This window comes from Numenius arquata, chromosome 7, assembly GCF_964106895.1.
Source record: "Numenius arquata chromosome 7, bNumArq3.hap1.1, whole genome shotgun sequence".
NCBI classification, from domain to species: domain Eukaryota; kingdom Metazoa; phylum Chordata; class Aves; order Charadriiformes; family Scolopacidae; genus Numenius; species Numenius arquata.
In genome coordinates, this window is record NC_133582.1 from 38790434 (window position 1) to 38814155 (window position 23722).

Here is a 23722-nt window from a genome sequence, read left to right on the forward strand (position 1 = left end):
ATGTTTTAAATACGGGTTGTAGCCCTTCCAGTTCCTGCTTCCACAGCTAAAGCGTGTAAAGGAAAGGCCATCTATCTTAAAGGTAAAAGAAAAGCTGTTTCACATTCCAATTATCAATGGTCAAGGACCTTGTAGGCTGCTGTCATCTTGGGTGTACCTAAAGAATCGTACCATGACACATACAGATTTTAGACACGAAAGGATCTCAGGCTTTTTCATGGCGTGTATGCATCGTTCTGGAGTGCTCAACCCCCGCCTATCTTAAAGGTGTTCAAAACTGCAGCTTAAGTGAAAAACACCACAGGCTTTTGTCTGGTAAACACATTTGTGACTGAAATGTTGTCATCGTTGAAGCAGAATGAGGAACTCCATGCAGCATTTATGAATGAAGAATAATTTATCAGAACAAGCGGCATATTTGAGTGAACATGGACATAATAATGAGAAACACCACAGGAATTAAAAAAAAAAGTTCTAAAAATTTCCCCCAACCACCGTGCTGCATGTTTTAAGAGCCAAATCCCCAAATGTATTGCTCATCCCCACTATTTGAACATGATGGAGCAGATTCTTGTCATCTTTTTGTTGCAAAACAGCTTTATAGCTGGAGTACTGACAATCGGGTAGAGTATCTCTGTGTAGCAGAAGAATTCCTGGCTACTGTGGCTGGGACATCAGCAGCAACTGACCTTCCAGCAAGTAGATGGGATATCATGAGATATCTATGTCTTCTTATCTACCACTGTTGTATGGCCTCTTGAAGAGGTATGACTTGTACCTCTGCCTGTAGCAGTGGTGAATTGTGTTTGGGACATTACTGGTCCGAGGGATGGGAAAAGCACAAACCTCGTTTAAGATGATCCGGTACATCATCCACTGAACACCTTCTGGGTGTCAATGCTACAATTTCTAAGGGGTCTCAGCTGTTACGGTACTGCGTGCTAAGACACAGGTATGTTGCCTTCTCATCAAAGTCCCATAAGCCCATGAAGCATCATTCCGCCGTTAGCTTCACCTGAAATAAGACAATGTAGAATCAAAGGGAAGTTCACTCATTCAGAAACAGAGAGGAGACCAAGCAGGTGGTAGAAACATGACCTTTCTCCATGAGGTCAAATAGCTTTATTGTGATTAAGCACTACAATACAGTATATATCCATAAAAAAACTCTATAGTGTATATAAATTATTCCTTCCATTCAGTAATTCTTTTTTTTTGTTCTGATCTTTTTAATTTCCATTACAGCTTTGGTACAATGTGATTTTTATTATATTTTTAAATACTTTTAGCTTCACAAACTCAACACAAAGTACAAAACTAATCCGAATCGGGGATATTACAATCTACACAGTGGTGTTCAGTGGTAGGAAAAAATCTTACCTCAATGAATTCATGTCACTAGCTAAGCTATAAAGGCATACCTAGCAGACATGACAAAAATATGCACCATTAACCAGCAAACATTTTTTTTTTTCAAAATTTATTTTATTTTTATTTTTACAGATTTTTCCAGCAGCAAATCACTTGAGCATAGTCAGTACTTATGTCCTCAACTGATTATCCTGTTGTGTTCCTCTTCGTTTGAAGGCCATGAGTTATTTGTCAAATAATGCACCGCTATCCTCGTATATTCACACCAGGCCAGCGTGTCAGTACTTGACCTGCCACCCTGCATTGTTAATGCTCGCACAGTTTGTCCTGCAGCTGGCAGAAATAACCGGAACGTTATTGGAGGGGCAGTGTGGGGCAATCAAACGTAGGTTGTTCTGTGGGGCAGGAGGTATGACATTACAGTAGACAGGCATTCCAGTGGCTGTAAGTGTTCCTTGACCTGATTGATTAGGTAGCATGATTGGTTGTTGATATGATTGTTGTGGCAATCCTTGAGAACCCTGGGTCATTGGCACCTAGGTAGGAATATGGAAAGACATAAGAAAAAAAAATATTAAAGTAGGTCCCAAGTATCCCTACCTTCCTTCTAGCTGAATCTGAATATACAACGTGCTGCCAAAATGTGTCGTTTTCCACTGCTCAGAACAGTTCTCATCCCTAGAGGACTTTCTTTGTTAGAGAAGGGCTAAAGGGAAGTCCTTCTGCTCCCAGGCCCAGTAAGTGGCTCTGTCATGATCTAGCTGAATGTGAATTTCTGGGATCAGTGCAAACAGTATATATAGGCCATTTAAAAGGTCTGAATCTTTAACTTAATCATTAACCTTTAAAACACATTTTCCATATAGTAATTCTGAAGATATAAGGGGAAAATTTTACCCATAAGCAATTCCCCCGTTTCCACCTTGGTTGCTGTAGCGTTTTCAGAGAAGCCGAGGGAAAAGGTGAACGGCTGCTAAATCAGTGCAATCTATTAACATGAATTAGTTGTCATTTAGCATCTTATACTTTCCAGAGGGACCAGCAGGAAACGTAAGCACCGGCCACCTCTCACAGGCTCTCGCCGTATCACACAGAAACCAGGTATAAAGTTGGGGAAGTATGTCTGGGTAACCTACAGACTGGGGAAAAATTAAGCCACTGCCTTCCCTCTCCCCCAAAACCCAATAAACAGAAAACTATCTATCTGGCTACAGCTTGTTATTGAAGACATGGTGGGATCCTTGGCAGGAGTCTCCACAGACAAGTAATTTTTAACTGCTTCAGGCAAAGCCCTCAACTTCATTACAGGAAACAACACTGCACTGGCAAATTAAAAAAAAAAAGAAAAAAGAAAAAAAAAGAAAAAAAAAAAGAAAAAAAAAGAAAAGAACAATGTTCTGTCTTTTATTATTTTAAATTCATTTTCTTCACAGGAAGAAGTATAATTCCTTCTGAAGGGAGCCTACAGGAGAGCCGGAGAGGGACTCTTTGTCAGGAAATGTAGTGACAGGACAAGGGATAATGGTTTTAAACTGAAAGAGGGGAGATTTAGATTAGATATTAGGAGGAAATTCTTTACTGTGAGGGTGGTGAGACACTGGAACAGGTTGCCCAGAGAAGGTGTGGCTGCCCCATCCCTGGAGGTGTTCAAGGCCAGGCTGGATGGGGCTTTGAGCAACCTGGTCTGGTGGGAGGTGTCCCTGCCCATGGCAGGGGGGTTGGAACTCGATGATCTTTAAGGTCCCTTCCAACTCTAACCATTCTATGATTCTGTGATTCTATGATTCTTCATTTGTGACATTTTTAGCTGCACTCTAGTCTGTAATAAATAGTTCATTTGAAGTATTCCCAATTCCAAACGAAAATCAGGAAACAGGAAGCAAAGAAACCGCTTTGACTCAGAAGCGTGTTTATCAGGAGGCCTCCTGCCACACACTGTCCTAATGAAATAACACCGACCATTCTGCAATACGAAAATGTAATTCAGTTAAGCACTCTCCAAGAACAGCAGCCTTTCTCCAGGGCTCCCAAGTACCTGATAAGACGACATGGCTGGATACTGCACCATCATGCCTTGCACCTGATTTCCCTGTTGATTATTCATCAGGTTCTGGCTTTGGGGCGGCTGCTGCATTCCCATGAGACCCTGGAACCCCTGCTGCTGGTTCGGCAGGACAGGCTGGTAACCTAGAAGAAGAAAGACATCTTCAAATACCCAGTCGCTTGTAAGGGTGAAATTAAAACTGATCTCGGCAACAGCAAACGATCTCATCATTTCTCACTGCGTTCGTCAAAAAGTTGCTCTAATTCTAAAGAAACGCCACTGGAAGTGAAAAATAAAGGGGAATAAACACAGCCTGTGAGTTGATAGCCCCAGCAGACTAGCATGACCGGGTGACACGCTTTCCTCATGCTCTTCAACCCTGTGGCAGAGACCAGCTTGAGGGATGCCTGGCTGCTGTGCAGGATGGTAAAGCCCCAAAGAGACACAAGGTGCTTCTGGCTACTTTCTCAGAGGCAAAACTCCCACTGGCCTCAAGGACATCAGTATTTGGCCTTCACAGTCTAATCTGGTAGTTTTCTTTCAAGTCACGTTTCTTATCTTACCCTCTTACCTTTCTTGTAATGCATCTCCCTAGCATGATATAAACAGGGAAGGCTTTATTTAATCAAGAAGAACATCTGTATACACACTGGCTCCTACTTGCAAGGCTTTTTATACAATTAGAGGATATTTAGGGTCATGTTCCACTCTACTGTTGTTGTGTTTGGCAAAAGAGGAAAATCATAAACTAGGGAGTGCCTGGTCCTCCCCTTTGCTAGGTGGGAACACTGCTGATACAGAAGTGACTGCACAGGGACGAGAAGCTGATGCTTCTGTTTCCACCTGGCTCTGTGTTGGAAGTCAGCACAACACGGCAGGTTTTCTGCTGGGATGGCTCCTCTAGGACTACTTGAGAAACAGGGAAAGTCTGGATGATCAGGAGGGCAACGCTGCTAACAAGGCAGAAGCCGTGGATGGGAAGTGAAGCACAAGCAATGAGCTGCTTGGCAGCAACACAACCCAGCCTAAGAATGAGCCTTGCTGGATGGAAGTGGGCTTAGCTGGGTGATGAAGGATTTTGCAGAAAAAGTGGGAATGGAAAAGAAGCTGCAGAAAGTTCCTGACCTTGAAAAAATGCAGCCAGCCACAGTCATTATAAATCTATGAATAATTTCTCTTTAAGATATTTTATGTCCTTTAGCACTCGTATTTTTTAACATGCAGTTAAGCAGTGCACTATTAACTCCGCAGTGACGTTCCCAGAATAAGCATATTTCAGGCAAAGAAGAATTATCAGAAGGACCAACGCCGTGTTATTTTTATAGAAAAATCTGCGGCGCATCTGCTCAATTTATATTCATGAATACAGTACATGGTTCAATATACTTCACGAATTGGAAATCATCACCTGGGTACTTCTTCATTATGTAAGAAAAATAAAGTAAGGAATGTTTCTGCTTCTGCTGGTCTATTCTCAACTGATAGCTTTGCTTCAAAATCTTTTCTGACGCCAGAGAAATGCTGGGTTATCTCTGATCAATTTCTTTGGCATTAAAGATGCCTTACCACAGATATGAGATTAATATCTCCAGTCAACTGAGCAAAATAAAGAAATAAAAAAATTCCCTGAGTGATTAACTTGGCTGGGTTATAGCATCAAACATCTCCCAAATGCACCAGATTATTATATATTCAAATTTGCTCTTTTACTATGCACAAACACAGTGTCAGCATATTTTTCAGTCACAAAAATTACCATCAGAAGTGCTGTAACTGAGTTTACAGAAGGCTTATACAGCAATAATAAAATTGCAAGTCCTCTTCTGCTCCCATATACCAATTGAGGGAGTCGGGGGAGAGAGAGAGGACAGAAATAAAAAACATTAGCGCTACTATTCTGGTATTTGCAAGACTGGAAGTTTAAGCAGAGAGGAGTCAACTGCCAGCGGAAGCGGCAACAGATAATTCATCTCATGTCACTTGCAGGTGTCAAAGTAAGTCCCAGATGTTGTAATGAACGATAGATTGATGGCGGAGCAGGGATCAAGTGACGCTAAGCTGGTGAATGCAATCAAACATTGGATCTAGGCTCACAGGGTTGGACCATGATGCACTGGCATAGGGCGGCGGACTGGTCCTCCACAGAGACGGACACCATTGGGGCCATTTTGACACTGTCCTACATGACATTCTGGTCTATAAAAAGGCATGGATTTGGTGGATGGACCACTCGGTGGGTAAGGAACTGGCTGGATGGCCGCACTCAAAGGGTTGCAGTCAACGACTCAATGTCCAAGTGGAAACCAGTGACGAGTGGTGTTCCTCAGGGGTCAGTACTGGGACCAGTGATGTCTAACATCTTTGTTGGGAGACACGGACAGTGGGATAGAGTGCACCCTCAGCAAGTTTACTGACGACACCAAGCTGTGTGGCGCGGTCAACACGCTGGAGGGAAGGGATGCCATCCAGAGGGACCTGGACAGGCTGGAGAGGTGGGCCCGTGTGAAGTTCAACCAAGCCAAGTGCAGGGTCCTGCACCTGGGGCACGGCAATCCCAGGCACAAATACAGGTTGGGCAGAGAATCGATTGAGAGCAGCTCTTTACAACGCTCTGACCACACAGAGGGGCCTCAGTACAAGCAGAAAAATACTTCACATGCACTCTAACACACTTCCAGTGTGATTAGATAGGAGCAAAGAGGGATTAATGTAAGAATCTGACTGCATTCTTCTCTGCCATTAAGGGAAATTAAGTCACTTCTTTGGCCCAGAAGGCGGCACTGTGGTCTCTTGACCATTTGCTCCCTTGGCTTATGGGTGGAAACAGGGATATTTAAGAAGGTCAGTAGGCCTGCCTGTATCCTTACAAAGGTGCTGGGCTGTCATCTTTCCCTCACTTAATGGGCTTCTTTTTTATAATCGGTACCCTTTGGAATACAATGAAGTTATAGATGTCAGACCTTGCTGCAGAACCCCAGTACAGCATTTGGTCAAAAAACAGCATCTTCTTCAAGGCTCTGCAAGTGAAGCAAAGCCACTTCACTTTACCTGATAGCAAAGTTATCTGACCCTTTACTCTGTCAAATGTATAAAGAAAGATGCAAGTTCATCTATTCCGTTGAGCATAAGAACCTGACCAGGTTCAAAAATACACTCCAACAGTGCAGACGGGGTACAGAGTATTAAAAGATGAATTAATTTCATCTACAACAAGCTCTATAAGTAAGAAGAAAATGCTGTGGGAAAAAAAAAAAAAGCCCAAGTCCATTCTGCTAGACAGCTTCTCTTTCAGCATAAGTGCAAGGAGAAGAAAGCGGTGCTCTATGTGGCATTCCACTTGAGCAAGAAGTTGTTAACATCAAAAACCAGCTGCTCTGAATTCCTACCTCTGCAGCCCAAATTCTGCAACTCTGACTCTGCATGCCACGTAACGTTTGAAATGGATCCTTCAGTGTTTACTGTGTGTTGATGTCTTCATACGTTTGTGTGCACTGGCCAGAAAAAAGAATGGAGATGGGAGAATTGAGACTCTGCATACCTGACAGTCTTAATATATCAACCTTTCAGCAATGTTTGTGAAACTACCTCATTCTAGCAAATTTTTTTTTTGAGGACACAGACTATCAGAAATCGCTATTCTCCCAAAATTATTTATTTTGCACCCACACAGCAGTTTCAGTCCTCAACTCAGCTCTGACATGCTTTTGACATGCTATTTATTTTTCAGTCAAATGAAAATAATACAGTGTCCTCAAAAGTCTTGGGAACCGACTGCAGTGCACGAAAAGCCATGCATTGCTAGGCAGAGGTGGACATTTTGGAGCTACACAGGCATCAGGAAACGAGTGAGAACAGGAAGAGGCACCATGCTTTCTGCAGCAATAGTTTTCTTCATACTTGCTCTTTCGCTCATTAGCTTTCATACTACATAAAGTGTAATCCTTAAAAGCCTCTTTACTGTCCCCTGAGAACATACATACGTGGGTTATTTCCTAATGGCAGTACACATCAGATGAACCATCCTATTACTGCAAGCTCCAGGGCCTCTTTACTGCAATTATATCATCCTGCTCCATGTTATCTCTGCTACAAAGGAGGATTTTTTAAATCAGGGCAAACATGAGAGACATTGTTAAACAACCAGAGGAACAAATCGTGCACAGAATTTCAATGAATGCCTCAGAGGAAAAACGAGCCTTGGATTGCAGTAGAAATGGAAGAGGCCGTCATACCATCAAGGTAATTCTCTGAACCTTTACAGCCTACATCACCGTGCTGACAGTCAGCTAACTTAAACATCCCAGAGGGAGAAAGACTGCACGGAAGAACCACAAATGTTTTAATTTCTTAATGAGGCTACGGAGCTCAAAAGACAAAACGCAGTGGTCTTACACCGCCGCCAATAACGTCACCCAGAGCTGTAATTAAAGCATGTTCGGTGCTCTGCTGGCTTCAGCACGCATCCTTCATGAACAGCACATCCATGTTTGGAGCGACTTCCATTGCTCATTTTCGAGTTGAAGCAAGATAGCTTTGTGATATGTGTATCAGCACAACTTTGGCCGATGAAGGCGACGGTCTCGGCATGAGTCCCTGAACTGCAAATCTTACTGTTACTCTTACCAAGTGAACCGAGTCCTTGCCAACTAAGCCCATCCAATGCAAACGCATAAATTCACGGTGGTGTTGATGTGAAGTGCTCGGAGAGCTGCTCCCTTCCCGCTTCACTCAGCGTTGTGCTGGGAGAAGCTGAGCTCTTGCCACCAGCAAACCCGAAACGCAGGTACCTTGGCAACACACTGCAGCGACTTAGAAAGGGAAGGCCAAAACAAAAAAATAATTCAGAAGGGAAACCTCAGTAGGGCTAACTGGGCTGGGTGCAATGCTACACAGATCTGGTCATGCTCCTACCCCTCTGCAACTACTGCAGTGCCTTTCTGGTGTCCCCCGGTACAGACCAGCTCAGACTCTGCTGCAACTGCCACCAGGAGCACCGGGAAGAGATTGACTTTGAGCTCCCATGGAAAAGCCAAGAGGAGCGAGCATCACCTCTGGTGCGGACTCAAGGGAATATCCTGTGACGTACTGAAAACAGTGTAACAGCAGATTCTGCACCCACTCCCAAGTGCTGTGTTCGCCATGGGGGCTTACATTTGCAGAAGACTCCACAAAACTGACAAGGGCTGAGAAGACAGCTACAAAAATGATCCAAGGTCAGAAAGTGCACCTCTTCCTGGGAGACCTAACGAGCTCACTCTGCTCCATTTATTCAAAAGATGAAGAGGAATCTGCTGGTAGATAGTTCTTGAACAGAATAGAAAATGGTATAATAAAATGATATGGTTGGAAGAAAAAGCTAGAACTGTTCAGATTAGGAATAAATTTTTAAGTTTGAGCAGACCTTATAATTAACAAGGGTGTGATTTACCAGAGAGGAAGCACGCTTGCTATCACCCGAAACCTCTAAAATGAGGACGGACAGCTTGCTAGAAGGTACTCATCAGTTTGAGAGGAAGCTGTGGGAATGATTAGAGTGTGCTCTGTGTCCAGTATTATTTAGAGCATTAAAATACACGTTCCAGACTTAAAATACTTAGGAAAATGTTAGCTGGTTAGCTCTTAACTCTTTTCCTATGTTCCAAGGACTAATCTTCTGCATGTGAGACAGGATCGTCTTCCTCGTCTCTCTTCCCTTTGACCACATACTGGCAATGCCACCCAAATCACTCCACAAGCAGAGTTCACCTGTGTACGGTGGATACTCTAAGGGCTATTTCTGGCCTATTTTAGTTTACTTCGCCCCGGCTGGAGTAGCACTCAGTAGGTTTTGTAGGCTGAAGAATATGTGGGTGTCTATTCCCAGAATTTTGCTAGGTTATGTTTTCCTTTACTGTTTTAAAATAAGATATAGGTAAAGTATTAAAGTGGCTGGATGTAGCTTTTACTCTATAATCACAGAAACTTGCAATGCCCACGATAAGTTACTAATCAGAGAAGAAAAAATGTCATTGTAAAACTAAAATTCAGTCATGCAAACTTTGGTAAGTTTGGCAATTCACTTATTTGCCAAAAGCTCTGAGCAGGCCCATTCCAAAACTGGAAGAAAGGAAGGAAAAAACATGAAGCAAGCAGTTCGGCAAGATCAAACACTGTCTTGACATAAAGAACCTTTTGATTCCCAAACAGACCCTAAATGTTATCTGTAAAATATGAGGAAAGGAAGCCAGGTTGGGGAACCTTGTGTTTATGACAGTTGGCCAAGCTGGGGGAGGTACGTAATGAAATCCCTTCCCAGCACAACTGAGAGCAGGAATTTGGGGCATTTCTAGCAGCCAGAACAAAGCCTTTTCCCTCCTAGAGGGGTCCGTCAGTCCCTCCTGCCGATGCTCCTTACCTCACGTGAAATACTCAAGTACTGATTGCAACCAGATGTCTCACCTCCTAGGTGAACGTCGTAATTACCAGCTACAAAATCTCCCCATATACTGCTCGCTCTAGAGGAGAGCTGCTCCAAGGTGCTCAGACTGGCTTCTTGTGTCCAGGCATTTACGTGTTACATTTGGGTGGCTGCTGAGGAAATCGGGGTGGGTTTGGTCATTACCTGGCTAGTTTCACCGCAAATGACGGGCTAAAAGTCTCATGGGAAATATAAAAATCAAGCTATAAATTTAAGCTGCTTTTGATTTTAGCCTCACCCCAAAGCGTCTACAGTTTTGAAGAATCCCACAGAACACATACTAATTAATGTCTCCCTGCTGGTGTGTCATTTTCTGTGTGAGTCTGAAGATTTAAACTGCATCTTGTGCAGCTGGAATTCAAAACACTTTGTAAACAATTTCGTAGTTTAAGCTCGGATCTAAAATCCAAGGCATGCTGCAAACCGGATCTGCTGCAGTTGATCAATCCGCTCCTACTGTGTCTGCCTTCTCTCTGCAATACACATAAAAATGTCTTGACCTCGTAAGATATTCAGGCTTTACGTTCCACTTGAAGACATCACAGATAATTTATGGGCGTGAACTGGATAGCATGTGAGCTAGAAGGACAAATACGTAACAACTTAAGGCTAAAAATCCATCTCTTTCCCCTCGAAACTAAGACCATACAATTATTTTATTTAGTTTTCACACACATACAAAGGACAAAACCCAAGAATACCGATGCCTGAAATAAAGGAGTTTTAAGAAGCCATCGGTAAGTTGGAGGTGGCCTATAACACACATAAAACAGCACACGTGCCTATAACCACAGCAGCATGGAATTCTCTCCCCACGGCACTCCACAGGCTCAGACCCTCAAAAACAAGAGAAGCCTTTTCACGTAAGTGACCTACAGTTTGGCTTCTTTCATTTAAGGTGAAGGCACATCCCACTCCAGCAGTACAGCTTGCAGGGGAAAGCGTGGGGTATTACACTCGTGCCGTTTTCAACATCTAAAACTAATGATGTCGATTCTTTCAAGTTGTGCGAGATCAAAACAATTTTTGGCTAATGGCACTCCAGTTACATTCACTGAAAACACCTAACACGGTAAATATATTCCTAAACTGACTCCAATGACAGTGACTCAAGTAATTCTCTGCAGAGCTGGGTTTAGAGAAGTGCAGGATTTTGAACTTAGAGTCTCAACACATAATTGCTGCCAGAACCGTAGCTCCCTGGTCCCTAAACCAGCCGTAGCTTTGCTAAGAGCACATTCATGCTCCCCGAACCTGGTAACAGATCAAGAGCCACATTTGCTGGCAGAGCCACAGAGGAGGAGCCGTATTCAACTGCATTAAGAAACACAGCAAGATGTATATGCATCAGAGAGATGAGCCAGTAAGATTTCTTATCACAAGAGAAAGAAGAGAAATACTGGTTATAAGACAGTTTGTCTGTCCTCCCCTCCTTCTCTCTCTCTCTGGTTTACAAAGCTGCAAATCCCACAAAATCAATAGTGTAGAAAGCATCTTCATCCAGCTTCAGAAGAAGAAATCAAATTTGGAAATTTGCTGCAATTTTGCATTATTTCAGAGCGACCAATTTGCTGGATTTGGTAAAAACTGCTGACGAAGATACAGTAATACACAACAAATTTTTTTTTTTTTGTGGCTAACAGCTCTGAAACCCCCCACCTGGCTAGTTCTGTCCAACTGCTAGAGCAGGATCCGTCTTCTCTAGCTGAACTGCCCCTCCCTCGTCCTCTTCATTTATTCTTCCTCAAAAAGCTAGCGGAAATCCTAGTTTTACTTGTTTTGCAACCCTGGAGGCTGGAAGAAACCCAAAGCACAGAGCATCTGAAGCATGGATGGTTTCATGTGCTGCTCCAGACACCACTTCTTGACTGCTAACAAAATGGGGAAGAAATTAGGGGAATAACACAACTGCCCTAGTGATGCAAACCCTCCCAGTTCAAAAGATGTGCAGGATCAGGACCTCACAAATGCATTTTTTAACTCTGCTTGTCCTATATAAATCAGAATAAGGTATATCTTTACAAAAGCTAAGAGACAGTGCTTTGGGCACAGGCTTTTCCTCACGAATAGTCGCTGCTTAAAACTAGTGGCCCCATCTGGGTGGTAGAAAGCCTCCTGTTACGGTGGTTTAGATGATGCCGATGAGAGATGATGAAAGTAACACCGCGTATCACGTGTTAGACTTAGAAACACCCATTACGTTTTCTTTCACCCTTTCTCTATGACACCAAGTTCCAACTGCTGGAGACAAGGAATAGCATTATCTTTTAAAACCCATCTATATGCATGCTCACTGTCCCGTGGGGCCAAGATGTTTTCGCAAAGAGCATTGAACTATTATTTAAAGCCTTGTACTTCATCAGCCAAGCAACTACCTTTAGGGCAGACATGCAAAACCACGGATAGAACGAATTTAAGAATCACTTAAAAGATGCACACCCACCCACACCTTAAAAGAGCTGGTTTAAAACTCGGCTACCTCACTACCAAGTAAGAAAGCCCCGACAAATAAGCGGTATGATTAAATACTTTCATTATACACCTAATGAAATCACATACTGTAACATCTTCTGAGACTAAAATTTTAATTAAGGCAGGCTGACATTTTGGCTACTTTCCCCCACCCTGTGTTTCCGGGCAACAGCAGGTAAGGTCAAGCAAAAAGCTTATGTGATAAAATTGCGTGAGAGCGCTCCTGGGAGACCTGGCATTATTAACGAGAACACGAGGAAGGGCAGAGTTGAACAGTTCAAAGATAAATGATTGCATTGAGTTCACTATCAACTGGCAAACCTGAGAAAGCTGTCATTTGACAAGAAATGTATATAAGTAGGCATCAAAAGGAGCTTGAATAGATACAAATATAGGAGATTCAAGGTTGGAGAAACGTTTTTGGTTTTTTTTTTTCAGTTTAAAATCTATCTATTCTTTTACTTGTCTACACAAGTAAAAGCTGTCCCTTCCAAATTATAGGGGCAGCTTTAAAAACAACTGGCTACTGGTAAGTGGCTTGATGCGGAAAATAAACCTGCTCTTGCTGAGAACCTAAAGCCAGGCTATTACATGACACTTTAATCACTTACTATCTTTTCAATATACTTTTATTTTGTGTTTTGAGACCATTTAGCATTGTTCCTGCTCTTCAAAAACTATGACAAAAATTATCTGCTCTTCTGCTTGAAGATAAATCTGAAGATAAACGGAGGGACACCTCTTACAGACAACACGGTATGTAACTCAAAGCTTCTGTAAGAGTCTGAAAAGAAAATTCTATTTTTAAGACAAAATCCTTTTATCTCACTTCAGTAAAAATATAGCTGCAAGCCAAAATAATTACCACACAATAATGCAGGGCTCCGTTACTGCAGCATAATTCCGGTAAAGCAGCTGATCCAGGATCTTGGCACTTACCCAGGCCCCGGAGCCTAACTTAAATGCATTAACCCAGACAAAGCATGTGCAGCTGTTTTGGTAATCTGAGGCTTCTGCATTTTATTGGAGACCAAAAAAAAAAAAAAGTCAGGGAGCCAGCAATGACACAGGTGATACAGACAGAAAAGAGGAAAGTATTTTATGCTTTTGAACTAAAAGAATCCATGGAGTTACGTGAACAAGCTTTGGGGAGATGGGCTTTGGAAAGCGTTTCCCTTTGAGTAGGATGATGAGCGTGGGTTTACACACAGCAGTGTAGATGCCCAAAGCCAGCTGAGGTGCCTGCAGGAAGGGTACTGCAGGACCTGAAAAATGTAATTCTGAGGGGGAGGGTGAAGCCGTCTCATCCCCACAGAGCTAAGCCAGTGAAGGCACGTATTGCAAGCTGGTGCGTGGTCCTCATCACACCAGGGAGGTCCCAAATAGCTCTAGGGAAAACTCAAATATAATCCTTCTGTTCTCAGCACCTGCCCACCAATCCCACTGACGTTCATGAGAGTTAATGCAGACCCATAGGCAGGACAAGAGGGAATGGGCACAAACTTGAACATAAGTTCCACCTAAACACGAGGAGGAACTTCTTTACTTTGAGGGTGGCAGAGCCCTGGAAGAGGCTGCCCAGAGAGGTGGTGGAGTCTCCTTCTCTGGAGACATTCCAAACCCGCCTGGGCATGTTCCTGTGCAACCTGCTCTGGGTGGCCCTGCTCTGGCAGGGGGTTGGACTAGATGATCTCCAGAGGTCACTTCCAACCCCATAGCATTCTGTGACTCTGTGACAATAGATTGTCCTGGAGAATCTGTGGGTGCTCTTTAGCTCTTTACTGCTAAAAGACCAAACCAGATGCAAATTTAGTCATAGTCCTGACTATGGCCATAGACTTTTATACTGCTGTAATCTGCTGCAATTCCTCTTTACAGGTTTTTTGAATAGCTAATATACAATTAAAGCACCAGTGTAAAAGCTCATTAGTGTTGATAGTAAGATACCTTTGGCATGTGAGGTGCTGTAGGTCTTACTTCACATTGAAAAGTGGTATCTTGAGAGAAGCCCTTGCCAGCAAAACATTACAGAGGGTCTTCATTTAGAATGACCACATAACTTGTTCAGGATTCTGCTGAATTCAAAGTGTCCATACATTCTTGCAGAAAAACTGAATTTTTCTTTAAAGCTAAGATTTACAGTGAACTGTGCAGGGGGTCAGTCTCTTCTTCCAAGTCCCAGGCCATGGGACAAGAGGAAACGGCCTCAAGCTGCGCCAGGGGAGGTTCAGATTGGATATTAGGAGAAATGTTTCCACGGAAAGGGTTCTTAAGCCTTGGACTGGGCTGCCCAGGGCAGTGGTTGAGGCACCATCCCTGGAGGTATTTAGAAGACGGGTTGACATAGTGCTTAGAGACATGGTTTAGTGATGGTTTTTATCAGGGTTAGGTTGATGGTTGGACTAGATGATCTTAAAGGTCCCTTCCAACCTGGACAATTCTATGATTCTATGATTAATTATTTTTATTGCTATTATTTTCAGAAAAAAAAAAACCCAAAACAATAGCTTTGGCTGAAAACTGCAAGAACAAACTGCTCTCTCCTCATCTCTCTACCCAGAAAACTGTACTTTGCAGAATTGCAAGACGTAACCTTTGTTACAAATGTATTCATTTTCAGATGGGAATATTTTTCACGTGAAATGGTAACTTCAGGGAAGTTCATGTAGTTCAGGGCAGGAATATCAATTATGTAGCTGGTACAAACTTAAGCTTGGTATAAATTCAAAGCCTTATTAAAAAAAAATGGCACTGACTTAAACCTTTGCATTCATACACACAGATATCTGTATCACTGGAAACAAATATCAGATAAAATAGAGAGCTAAAAAAGTTAAATAGTAGTATGTTGGTCGCAGCCACTGAGTTTCAACCTAACCACCCACTTTAACGGTGGGATGCTCCAGATGTGACAGCTCCAGATTGCACGATGCAGCCGTCCAACACAGGGCTGCCCAGGAGAGTTCATACAGGTAATGAAAACAGTCAAGTAACATCAACTCAAGAGAGCCCACTAGAGAGATTTTTCTTTGGGACTGCATCAGAATGATTTCTTCACCTGAGCCGGGTGGCAATATGATCATTTTCCCCACTGAATAAAAGGAGCCTGGTCTTTCCAAGGGCAGCAGACTTAGAGCTGCTATTGCCAGCCAAAAGTAGCTGCAGACATGAGGGACGGAGCTCAAGACATAGGACGGTAACAATAAACGTCCAAGTTACTGATCAACAGCTGGGCTACACAAATTGCCTGCACAGCTGGGCTGAATGCAAAGCGAAGCAGGAGGTGGGTTAAGCCTTCGTGCGCAGAGCAGGCTGGAAGCACATATGGTCAAGTCAATTTAGCTCATTAGATGAATGTTACCCTGTGTAATACTCCCTATACATCCCTGTGTCTGTGTTTGCACTGTTATATCATATAAAACAGTCCCCAGCCATAGCATAACAATTATTTGCAATATCCATAACTTTTGTTAGAAAATCCATCAGAACTGTGTGCAACGGGACAGCTAGCCACCCAAGCAAAAATAAGTGTGATCCCAAAAAAGAACAAATTCAAAACCCTCAGGATCAGATTTTCCATGCAAGCTGTGAACCCTCGGAGTTACTGAATTTCAGCAGGTTCATCTCTACATTACACTAGTTTGATTTTCTGGATTCCCCCCAAATAAATAACAGCAGGTCTGAGCAAACAAACTATTAATCCCCCACGTATCGATCTGTAATTCTGCTCCAGGTATTGCTGAAATATCTACAATCACGAGCCCAGGGCAAAGCTCCACCATGGCAGCTACCGTGCCAACTTCAAAGAATAGCTGCAGTCCCTGCCCCGAAGATGGCAAATTCTTGAATAGACAAGGCAGCTGGAGATGGAAAAATAAGCACCCAAGAGAAACAACTTGCCCAGAGAAAAATAGCAGAACTGCACAAAACTTTTTTCTGGAAAATACACCAAAATCTCTGTGCAGTGCCTCAGAGAGCACTAGTGCTTAGAGCCTCGCACGGAGCAGGGAGCGCTGGGGCAGGCTGCTGCTCACCAGCACGGTCATGGAGATGACCCTCCATGTGCTCTCGCTGCTTCTCCCACACTGTTTGCTTCCACGCAGCTTCAGGCACAGGCTCCTGCCCACATCCTGTGTGTCGGAGGAAGGCTGCAGCGTGCTGGTGAGACACAGTTCACCCCACTGTGTTGCATTTCACTGCGGGCAGGATGAGGTAAATTACTGCTAGCAGCATAAATTCTCACTAATGATCTACGCTTCTCGCCCTCGCAAGCTGGGCTTTGGTTTGTGCCTCAGCCTGGAGGAGATCTTTCATAAATGCAAGACCAAATGCAAATACCATCTGCAACACAGGCGTGGCCATTGCCTGGCGGCACTCTTTCTCCCCACTGCTTCTGCGTACACCTATAGGGTAATGTACCAAATCACTGAGCAGAAAGACTCATGCTTGTTTATTTACCTATAACATAAGGGCACAGCAAGTTATGGTCTGCAACCCCCAGCTAGATGCGAACAGACGCAAGGATGATACTGAAGCCAACGGGACTTTGATGCAGCATATGTCTGCCCATATGGGTCCAACTGTAAAAAAAAAAAAAAAAATCTCATATTTTCCAAGTGCGCCCATGCAGAACGTAATCCAAAGACTATTGGGGTTAGCAATCAACTTTAACTGGCTTTACACCGTATTAGGAGCACTCGCCTGCAACATAGTGATTGCTCTGGCCCCTAGATAGCAGGGCCCTTAAGCATTTGCGTAACTTTTCAGCGTATCAGCCAATTTCTTGATTTCAGAGCAATGATTTACAGGCTTGAGTGCACTTCTGGACTGAGGCCAGGGAACTCAGCCCCTTGAAGTAAGGGATCTCCAATGGGAGAGATAGTGACACATTTTTTCTTAGCATCTTTTAAAAGGCTTCTGAGAAGCTTGACCGGCAGGTAGCAATCAACCTAAGGAAAAAGAGGCTCCATTCCAGTAAAATTCCGTTCTACAATATATGAAATCAAATAGTTTCTCAAGCCTCCTTTTGCACAGCCACTGCTTAATCCACAAGCTGGAAAGTGGGACAAGATGGGACTGAGCCTGCATGTACACCTGGCCCAATGCACATCTATGCACGTAGATGAAAGGGCCATTAGACTAAGCACTGGCTGTGTACCAAGAGATACCGGCAAATAATAAATCAAATGGCAACCAGGGATGAGTCTAACCTACTTCACCTCTGTGGCCCAGGCACAGAGTGATCCCAGTAGTGTTTACCTTGCAATTAAACCCTTCTAGTTTACTAGTACACCCTAGTGTACTTCTCTTGCCTTTCTTAATTAAAAAGAACTGTTAAGGAAATTGGGTTAGGCCTTTTCTGCTACTAAAGCAATCGTTATCATTAAGGCCCTCTATTCCCATTACCCCTTGAAAAGACCCTCCATTCCCATTACCCAAGGTGAAAGACACGTAAAGCACCTCCAAGTACTTCATATCAGTCTCTGTTCTAGGCATCCACTCCGTTCTGCATCACTGCAAAAATGCAAACACTGATTGCAATTCTGCCACAGGTACAAAAGCAATACATTAGATTACTGCACGAAAACTGGGCTCTACCTTCCAACTAAACCTTTTTCTTGGAAAGAGGTGAACAGCAAAATCTACAGACATAGTCACCCCACTGCCTGGCTAGCTTCACCTGTGGCCAAAATATCGATCTTACAAAGGAGGGAACAATAGAGTAAAAGCCAAAAATGTCTGAAAAAAGTAAAATCATTCCCTTTTGCCATTCCAAATAGAACACTACTAATTTCTAAGACTTCAAAAATTTTCTTCAATTTACATTAAAAAAATATTTTAAATGAAATGGAACAGTTTAATTGTCCATAGGCAATTTAAAGCTTTTATTTCATCTTTTGGCTTGCCTTGAGGGGGAAGAAGGATCAGCTAATTTCAAAGGAATTTGAGATATATTTTTTTTTGTTTTAATTGGCCAAGGAATCTGCAAAATAACTCATCCATACAGTTTTATAAAGTCTTTTGATAAATCAGGCAGCTAAATCTGCAAAGCACGCCTATGTCCGTATCACAGGCAAACCTACTTTCAACTCTTGCATTGGGTGGGCAGAATAACACGAACTACATTTTTCAAGAAAAGAAAAAGGGGGGAATGCATGGTGGAGGTAAACTTTCATGTTTGCCTTTTCCAAAGAGGGTTGAGTGGTACTTCTGCAAACAACACCTAGAGACACAAGTTTCTCGTGTATTCACAAAAGAAATGAAAAGATACGACGCTGTCAGCAGCAAGCAGCAAGCTTTTCTGCACAGCTGCACCAAGAAACCCTGGCCCAAAGAGAGCGGGAGAAAGAGAAAAGGGAGAAGGAGGATGGAGGTGGCTTCAGAAGAGACTTCTTCGTTTCTGTATTGATTCCCAGATCTCTCTGCTGAGTCGGCCAACAGCGGTGCTTGGGACACGGGCAGATGTCACTCTGCCAGTCCATGCCTCACTCACGCTAGTGGTGGTTTTTCTGTGGGCTCGAGCAAGGCTGGAATCAGGCCTGTGGTCACCAGATATCAAAACGTTCAGCCAGAGCATGGTTTAATTCAGCTACATGGAAATGAACCCCTTCTCGCCCTTGCTCATCCCCAGCTTTCAGTGCAGAGCACGTTAGTCAGTTGGAAAACTCCCGCTATAGGTGGTCCAGTGTTGTCATAGCACAAGGATATTTTGGTTATCCCAACCAGTGCAACAGCCCGAAAAGGTTGATCTATCAAGCAAAAGCGTTGTATGGAGACTTGCACTGCAAAACCCATCCTGATCCCCTTATTTCCCCCCTCAAGGTATCTGCAACTGTAAACGATGCAAAATTTACTTTCATTAGCCAAAAAAAAACAAACAAAAAAAACAAACAAAAAAAGCACAGCACGCGTTTAAATGTAGGAAAGTCTCCTGAATATTTGTGCTTTGCCTGCTGTGGGTCTCTCCGGGGCAATGTCTGCTCTCAGAAATCACTGGGGCAGAGCTGCCACGGAGCATTTGCTGCCACACAGCACACTTTTAATAGCTTGCAACCCCAGCACAGCTGCGCCTACAATCTTCACGGCCAAAGGTATTTGCAAAGTCTTAAACTTGTGAGCAATGCTAGCTAAGCATTCAGAGCTACGGAAAACGCACAATAAAGACGCTAAACATATGGAACCTTCGACTCAGCATAAATACTGAAGATCAGTCTGGGTGTGTGGTCAAGGTAGATTTGAGAGCCAGCAGCAGAACTTTTTCCTTGCAAGCATCATAAATATTTATAGCTTTTTGCTTGCCTGGGACAAAGTATACCCTGAGCACATTACTTCTCCTTTCTTCATGTTAGTTTTCTCATCTGTAAAATAAGGTTTGGAGGGGTGACTTCTTCATGAGACGTTCTGAAATCCAGCACTGCTGAGAAGTGCTCTACACTCAATCGATACAGTCAATGGAAAAACAACTGATCTCCAATACAATATATAATATGAAGAGACCTCCAAGTGCTGAATTTGCCAAGAGTTACATACAGAACGTTGCAAAATTTTCAGTTGGATGAAGGACCCTACTTTGATCCAAAAAATACGGCTGTTTTTCTCTGTCAGCACCTGCAAGGGTAGGGCTGAATTCCCAGGGCCTGAAGTCTGCCAATACTGGCAGGAAGGTGAGGAAGAGGGCACAGTAAGAGTCATTTGCCAGAGCATAAGTCTTAACCACAGGTCTCTGCAAATCGGAGATTTGCCAACAAACCAATATGAATGGGAACTTTGAAATTCACCTGGAAGGGTTTGCAAAGGCTTTGCAACGCTCGCTAAAAGGCAACTGCCAGCTCCCCAGGCTCAGCTGAGGTGGGATAGATGCCTTGTGTGGGAAAAGCGGGTTTCTTAGTGCTTTTTTTCACAGAAACACACGTATCCTCCATCCCTAGCTCCTCTTTTGGACTAGATGATCTTAAAGGTCCCTTCCAGCCTAGACAATTCTATGATCCTATGAAACGATCTATGCATTTGAGCAGAGGCATATAAGCATTCCTCTACATGCCATCACTGAATTTAATGCAGCGCCATCATTCAAGTCGACCTTAAGTGAGAATACTTGTTTCTCGCTTACGTGGCCTGGATGGGCTAACTGATTTCATACACCACTTCTGGGGCTGCTCAAAGTCAAGCCGCAAAGCAGCTGCCAGAAACGTCTCTCCATGTAAAATTTACAACATGCATTTCTGAAGTGGTGGCTGATGTGCCTTAGCCAATCTGCCAAAAACGTCTGTGTAGCTAAAATTTTTGAAAAGAGAAAATCACAGGATCTGCAAACACATCTGCAAAATGTTCTTTAGCAACTAGTGCTCATTCCGAGTGCAAACCTTGAGAATAAACACTAACTTCTACAATTGAAAAAGGACAAATGTAAGTCATACCTTTAGACTACTCCTCACAACAAGGAACTCGATCTATACCTGTAAATTTTCCCTTACAGTAGAGCTATTGTTCAGTTTTAAACAATTAACATAACTTCTTCAAGCTAAAAAAAAGATGAATACAGTCTTCACATTTTAGCAAATGCATCTGCTGCAAATAAATTATTTTCTAATTATAACAATTGACTACTTTATAGACCTTGCTCTCATCTTCTGGAATGAGCTATGGCATCAATTAAAAGCACTTTTTTTTCCTATCATAGGAGAAGCCATGGCAAATTGGTTCATAAATATTCACTGGTATTTTAGGCATAGCCATAAAAAGGAGACGTTTTACTGGCTGTCCTGGAAACAGTGTGTTTAATGTCAAAGCGTTCCTGAGAAAGGAGAGCCGAGGAGAGCCTCTGGTTGCAAGGAGCTTCCAAGTAACGGCAAGGTCTTGAAGCGTCTCCACAGGTCACACTCAAACAGATCTACCACTGTGGCAGGAGAAGAAAAATATGATGAAGGAGCCCCAGATGAAGGAATTAATTATGCCTTAGGCACAACTAACTACTTGTGACTTCCCCGTTACGCTCTCCTGCAGCTATTAGGTAGGAAGGCTTGACCACAACTGCTTTCTGCATTTGAGGATTATTTTTTTTTAAATTTAAATCCACACAGTTGATTACTTTGGTGGATATTTTTCACAGATAGCAAATAAAAATTAAAAAAAAAAAAAAATCGAGGCAAGGAGGCTCCTGCATCTCCCCACTGTCCTACTGGCTGCCGAGACTCCACGACCCAGGATGGGTGTGTAGCTGCTCTTCCTGCTACACAGCAGAGGCGGAGAGGAAATGAGCTACAGACCAAAGCTACCCCAGCTGCGTGAACTGCTTAGAAGAATGAAAATTAACAAACTGGAAACAAACTGGAAGTGTTCTTAGAGTTAATTAACAATAATAAGAAAATAATTACTACTGTAAAACACATCCCATAAAAGTGCTGTCCTCTTTACAGATCAAGCCAAAGCTTCCACTTAAAAAAAAAAAAAAGGTAAAAAATCAGGGCTGCTCCAATTCATTTGATAAAATAACTTATGATGCATTAGAATTTACACAAATAAAAGTCCAGAATAGCATCAAGGCTATAAAGCATGAAGATAACATATTGTTCTGGCAAGTGATAAAACTGCTCACAGTGACAGCAGTGATTTATTGAAGCAATTCAAATACACTTTGAAAGTATATTAGCTTCGCCTCTGCCCACAAAGGGCGCATTTTAGCAGGGTAGGCCACGCCAGTGATAAATTACATACCAGCAAGAACTGAAGGCAATTGGCATCATCGGATGCCCAAAGGCCCTGAATTACCGTGATAATGTGGTTTTCGTGATAATACCTCACACGCAACAGCATCTGAGCACCTAGAGAAACACATCAAAGCCGTATTTTTGTTGGCTTTTTGGAAGATAACATTACAACGGTGAGAGTGGCTGGGACTTCCCAGCTAAAGTTGACATACAAAGCATTTACAAATTGGCTCTGGAACAAAGTTTGGCACAGAAGGTCACAGTTTCGATGCTAACCTTTTAGGTGGAACCTGGAAAATAACTGCCTCTTGCTTCCAGGTTGTAGGCTATGAAGCAAGCCACGGGTTGCAGACCTACAGGCTGTACCTTCGACAGGACTGGTAAAAGTGATGCAAGTGCTGCCATGGTTTAGCTGTGCTAATACCCAAAATGAGATAGCGACTTGGCCATATGGCGGTCACCAAAGCCATGCTGACACCTGTATCATCACTACTCCATGAGGAGAGGCTGAGGGAGCTGGGGGTGTTCAGCCTGGAGAAAAGGAGGCTGAGGGGAGACCTTCTCGCTCTCTACAACTCCCTGAAAGGAGGGTGTAGCCAGGGGGGGTTGGTCTCTTCTCCCAAGTCCCAGGCCATGGGACAAGAGGAAATGGCCTCAAGTTGCACCAGGGGAGGTTCAGATTGGATATTAGGAAAAGCATTTCCACGGAAAGGGTTATTGCACATTGGAATGGGCTGCCCAGGGCAGTGGTTGAGGCCCCATCCCTGGAGGTATTTAAAAGCTGGGTTGACATAGTGCTTAGAGACATGGTTTAGTGATGGGTTTTTATCAGTTAGGTTGATGGTTGGACTAGATGGTCTTAGAGGTCCCTTCCAACCTGGACAATTCTGTGATTCTATGAAGGAAGCAAGTTACTGGGCACACTTGTTCACTGGTCATACCAGTTCAAACCTGCAGGAAGAGCCAGGCTCTTCCCATGGCTCAGAGTAAGACTGGAAAGGGAGCACAGAAAAAGCATCATGCCAAAGTCTCCTCTCACAGCAAGGTTTTACTACTGTAAAAACACTGAAAAATTGTTTTATTTTAAAGACACTTTGGGCTAAATTCTACCCTCCGACATACTAGCATAGACCAAGATTGACTTCACAGTCAACCTGGACTTCAGAGGGTGTCCTCTGAAGAGAAGGTGTCCTTAGACAGTGTCACGGAGAGCCATGCGGCAGACTCTACTCGTATTAGGAGGGAAAGTTTAACAAATTCTATCTGCCTCCAATTATTACAGTCCTCCCGTTTCTACACACTAGGAAGCACATCTTTGTGTCTTTACAGCTCCTAAATTAAGAGTAGCAGGAGAAACTAATGACTTGGTCAACGCAGTTACATCTTGCAGTGCATCGGAAGAAGTTTATCAACAATTATACTGCAATCGGCTCATATCCAAAAATAAAGCACATTTAACAGAGTTTGTTTCTGCTGGGCATTTTTAACTTCTGTTTAATCCAAAACACTCCCTTGGGAAGTGATAATGAATATCTATCTATTCTATGATACCCACTACTGTATAACCTGAGGACCTCAGATGTACTGCATACTTATAGAATGAGTTTGTGTAACATTTTAGAGGAAGCTGGCCTTTCTTGAATTTAAGCCAGTAAATGCCTGAAGAATTGT

At 43.1% G+C, this 23722-nt stretch overlaps 1 protein-coding gene across 2 annotated transcripts in view; it reads right to left on the reverse strand.

Moving 5' to 3' along the window:
- Positions 1-1081: 1081 nt before the first annotated feature.
- The window catches only part of ARPP21 (cAMP regulated phosphoprotein 21), a 213669-nt gene continuing 191028 nt past the window's right edge, over positions 1082-23722 (reverse strand). For both annotated transcript variants that reach the window (XM_074150269.1, XM_074150270.1), the window contains 2 exons: positions 3407-3558; positions 1082-1907 (listed from right to left, as the gene is read on the reverse strand). In XM_074150269.1, the coding sequence (XP_074006370.1) occupies positions 1650-1907; positions 3407-3558 (410 nt within the window). In that variant the 3' untranslated portion in view covers positions 1082-1649. The remainder of the gene's footprint in view (positions 1908-3406; positions 3559-23722) is intronic.